At 43.7% G+C, this 4,950-nt stretch overlaps 1 protein-coding gene across 2 annotated transcripts in view; it reads left to right on the top strand.

Annotated features, from left to right (window-relative positions):
• LOC102296252 (magnesium transporter protein 1) overlaps positions 1–4,876 on the top strand; it is a 9,308-nt gene extending 4,432 nt beyond the window's left edge. For both annotated transcript variants that reach the window (XM_005944919.2, XM_005944920.2), the window contains exons 6-10: positions 662–751; positions 1,255–1,318; positions 3,157–3,231; positions 3,548–3,638; positions 3,742–4,876. In XM_005944919.2, the coding sequence (XP_005944981.1) occupies positions 662–751; positions 1,255–1,318; positions 3,157–3,231; positions 3,548–3,638; positions 3,742–3,757 (336 nt within the window). In that variant the 3' untranslated portion in view covers positions 3,758–4,876. The remainder of the gene's footprint in view (positions 1–661; positions 752–1,254; positions 1,319–3,156; positions 3,232–3,547; positions 3,639–3,741) is intronic.
• Positions 4,877–4,950: the final 74 nt, after the last annotated feature.

The following is a 4,950-nucleotide window of genomic DNA, read 5'->3' as shown; positions in this document are numbered from 1 at the left end:
AGATCGCTCAAAGAGATCACACAAAGAGATCGCTCAAAGAGATCACAAAAAGAGATCACACAAAGAGATCACACAAAGAGATTGCTCAAAGAGATTGCACAAAGAGATTGCACAAAGAGATCACACAAAGAGATCGCACAAAGAGATCGCTCAAAGAGATCGCACAAAGAGATTGCACAAAGAGATCGCACAAAGAGACCGCACTGTGTTTAAAAGTAAAGGTGGTCATACCAAATATTGGCTTTCAGACTCGTTAGAATATGTAACTGTACTATATACTGCATGACTTTGTGTTTACAATTCCATTTCAATATTCAATATTCTGCTCAAGACTTTTGCACAGTACTATACATGCATGTGATTCAGTGTAACTGGTGCAGTACCTCGGATGAGCTGGGAAGGACCAACTGTCAGTTTAATTCTGTACGTTTGATATGTAATGATCATAAAACAAACTCTTTCTCCATAGATTTTGGAAACACTTGCCTGGAATAATCTGGAGACGGTGGAAACAACCGGAGAGCTGTTTCCTTTTTGGTTTTTTTGTGATAAAATGTGTGAACAAGTGAACCTCTTACAGTCAAATGAGATGTTTTTGTTCACGTAAAACACCCAACGGCTCCTACGTCTTTGTGTTTTATGCATCTTATTTGTGTTTCAGTGCTTTGTCCTGGTCATGACCTCAGGCCAGATGTGGAACCACATCAGAGGACCACCTTATGCTCACAAAAACCCCAGCACAGGACAAGTTGTAAGACACGCATACACTTCACTCATGTCACTAATATAACATGTTGGCTCCAACAGAGTTACTACAACTATTTAACAACGCACTTAACTGACGTGTGTCGCTGTAAGCTGACTGAAGCGGTCAGGAGATGACATCATCATGACCATGAATGTCATGCAGGTTACCGTGCTGAATGATTGGACGACACGTCTTTAATGACTCGCGCTGAATTTATTTTGGATTTTCTTTATTCCACACATGGCCTCACACATAGACTAGTCAGTAGAAATAAATAAAGGAAGTATAAAGTTGTAGTGAATAATGATCACTAACGAGAAACGAATCCGTCTTAAAAGATTAAAAGTTGTGAGCCTGTGTGGAGAAAATCCCAAATAAATTCATATTTGTTAGAGAGCACGCAGTGATGGGTTATTAAAGGTGTGCGCTGGTCACCCTGACACTCATGGCCACATTTACTGCATGTAATCTTTTGACCAGTCTAAGATGTGACTGTGTGTTTTCAGAGTTACATCCACGGCAGCAGTCAGGCACAGTTCGTGGCAGAGACGCACATCGTCCTCCTCTTCAGTATCCTTCAGCTTTCTGCAGATGAACACTTGTGTGGCCGTGTCCACTAAACACACACGCTCTGTCAGCTCAACAACCTTCCATGGATAACAACGGCTTCCCTCTGCACCAAACACATGATCTCCTTTTTAACATATTGGGCCATTTTTTAAAAATTCTGTTTTCTGCCACTTGTGCGGGGCCGGGTCGCGCAGGCGGCAGCCTAAGCTGTGAGTCCAAGACCTCCCTCTCACAGCCACCTCCTGCAGCTTCTCCAGGGCCACGCTGAGGTGTTCCCAGGCCAGATCTCGGGCATGTCCTGGGTCTGCCCCGGGGCCTCCCTCTGGTGGGACACAGGGGATTTCAGCCATGTCTCTTAGTTGTCTAACTTATGCATGTTTGAGAGAATCACAGGCTGTGATCAGCACACCTGTCTCCACTGTTGAAATAACTTCACGGCCCACAGTGTAGCTGTGACACGAAGCACCTTTGTAGCTTTTTCATGTTTCTCACTTTGATGTGCGACATTATTCTGAATTAGCACATCAAACTGTAAACACCACCTGTGTTATTCCAAAATCCAATACAGACACTTTTTGCCTCAAAAGTTTACACACAGGAAAAAGTGAAAGTTTGCTAGCAGCTCTTTCTTCTCAAGCACCATTCGATTTTATTAAAAGTGTTGGTTTACAGCCATTTTCAAATCTGTCCGGAGGGATTCAGCCACGTTCAGATCTGGGCTCCTGCTCTGCTGCTCGAGAGTATTTTACAGAGTGGTCCTGAACCCACTCCTTGTTCTATTGGAAGCTCAGTCGGAGGTCCAGAGCGCTCTGGAGTTGGCTATCATCATCGTGTCTGTACATACATCTTTCCTCGACCCTGACTGTCTCCCAGTTTCTGTTGCCAAAGTTTATCCCCACACTGTGATGCTGCCACCACCAGGCTCCATTGTAGGGATAGCACCGTCCAGGCGGTGCCTGTTTTCCTCCAGACATGACCTTTGGGATTCAGGCCAGGACTTCAGGCTCTGTTTAATCAGAGAACTATGTTCCTGGTCTGAGAGTCCTTCTGGTGGCTTTGGTCCAACTCCTGACAGGTTGTCCTGTGCCTTTCACCCAGGGGTGTCGCTACTAAGACCCTTCTGTCCCGATCAGTCAGCTTGGCCGGGCAGCCAGCTGTAGGAAGAGTCCTTGTGGTTCCAGGTTCTTCCATTTACTGATGATGGAGAAAACGTCGCTCATTAAGACCTTCAGTGCTGTAGAAATGTTTCTGTACACTCACCCAGAGCTAAGCCTCACTACTGTCTACAGACCACTGCTTGGACTTGGTGCATGTCAGAGTGTGTGCGCCTTTACCACAGCTGGGCCTCAGTCACATAGTAAAGCAGCAGAAACAGGACACGCTGCTTAACTTCGACTTTCATGGCAAATAAATATTTTTGTACATGTGATAGTTTTGGGTTTTTAATTTTGCATAAATTTGCAAGAATTTCCAGCAGACTTTCTTCACTTGGTCATTTTGGGCCACTGTGTGCAGAAGCTTTTTCAGGGATGAGCTCTGTGTGCAGCAGTGCTGTGTCAGCTGCAGGAAGCCAAAATGCAGCACAATGATTCCATTAAATGTTAGTGTCGATTCATATCTGAGTATATTTTTTAAATTGATTACATTTTTCCACAGAGAACAGCTGGGCCCTGTCCCAGTGGCTCAGGCCTTTGTACCTGCTCCGTTTCCTGGCAGAGTCTTGGTTCTCGTAGCCTTGTCTGTGTTTATTTCTGGGGTGAATGGTGGTAATAAGGTAAAAGCTTGGCTGTGAGTAGATGGATGCTATGAACTCGTTCAACCCTTGACCCAGCTGTCAGATGCGGCTGTTACCATGGGAATAGTTCTACTGTGTGAAGCTGCTACTTCAGACATGGATATTGGAAAGAGAAAGAGTACGTGTACACACACACACACACACACACACACACACACACACACACATTGTGTCTTCGGGTTGTCTAAGATCATTTTCCAACAGAGAGCAACAAGAACATCTCAGTTGTACGTGCATTCCTGTGTATGATCCAAGTTCTTCTGACCTCAGAGCATCTGTGTACGAATATAGAAAACACAAACACTCCAGTTTCCAGATAATAACTTTGTCTAACCCAACCTTCTCTAAACCAGTCAGTAAATCATCGTCCCTGAGTTTGTTTACTTGTCTGCATCATGCATAAGGAGGTATAATCGCAGAACCCTGCGTGTCAGTTATGTGTGTTGCAGGTATCGGTCTAGTTATGCTGTTCTTCAGTTGGTTGCTGTCGATCTTCAGAGCCAAGTACCATGGATATCCATACAGGTGTGAACATGTTAATGTTGGATTCTCCTGTTTAATCAGCTGCGACCGGCTCAGATGGTGCTTTGTGTCGTATGGACTGAAAGTTGTCTCGTCTCTGTTGCAGCTTCCTGATGAGTTAGTGCTGATCAGCTCCTCCAGAGTCAGAGCAAGTATAAGTCGGAGGACAGACGTGCTGCAGGGTGCTGTCCACAGCATCTTTGATGAAAAACTGTTTGCCACGCCATGATTTGTCCTCTGATCTGTTTAATAAAGTCAGTACATCATATACATACGGTGCCTTTTACGATATCACAAGTGGTTCCTTTACAACAACAGAGCTCTGATCGCTGCTGTGCAACATGAACAGTCGTGTACCAAAAGGTGTCTTCTTGGTCTGAACTTGGGCCAAATTGTTTGATTTGTGATTCATTTCTAACCTGCAGACTGTGTTTTTGTCTTAAAGTGCAGACATGAGTCAGGACTGTTTAGTTCTTGTTGCTGAGACCTCAGCAGACATTAGTCTGTTGTTGCTGTGACTCTTAGGCTCCAGCAGCAGTACTCTGTGTGCTATTTGTACTAAAAAGGTTTTGTTAAAACATCAGTTGAGACATATATGGATCTGTTGGTGCACTTAACGTTTCTTTTTTATGTACAAATGCTTCCCTCCTTTAGTAATACTCTGCTTGGTTTTTACTGAGTTTGTACACTTGTGTTGCAGTTAGGCAAACAGTCAACAGAGAGCATAGTTTTGATTTTAAAGCCACATTTAAATTTAAATGTGATATTTGATTTATTTGCCGGAGTAACTGTTAAAGTTAGCTCTGTTTCTGGAACAGAAACGCTTCCTGTGTTTGGGGTTAACAAACTAAACCTGTTGTCGGCATCACGGCCCTCACATGTAAAATATGATCTGTAGAAACAAAAGTTACTTTCATTACATGGCTCAGTAAAATCCCAAGATCAGTAATCATTGGAGTCTTATTATTGTGATCACGGCCCTTTTGTTTTTGAATGGAAAATGTCAGATTGATGAAAATATGTTTGTACTTTGTTGTCAAGCTAACTGTTCATACTTCTTTCCAAATGGGCCTTATCTGCAGAGCATGATGGGACGCATGTGTCTTCATGTGTGTGTACATGAGCACTGGGAGAAGGTTGCATTTTGTGTGTTGTGTTTTAAATGTGTGTTATCAAGTTCAACAAAGAGGGAATATTTGATCAGAGCTGACTGTTGCTGATATTAAAGTGTCGTAACTGAGGATCAGTGTGTGTCATAGACACTGTGTGTGTGTGTGTGTGTGTGTGTGCGTGTGTGTGTGCGCGCGTGTGTGCG

Source organism: Haplochromis burtoni, unplaced genomic scaffold, assembly GCF_018398535.1.
Source record: "Haplochromis burtoni strain Fernald_Lab_line unplaced genomic scaffold, NCSU_Asbu1 Contig_413, whole genome shotgun sequence".
Taxonomy (NCBI): domain Eukaryota; kingdom Metazoa; phylum Chordata; class Actinopteri; order Cichliformes; family Cichlidae; genus Haplochromis; species Haplochromis burtoni.
This window is presented reverse-complemented; position numbering and strand designations above follow the sequence as displayed.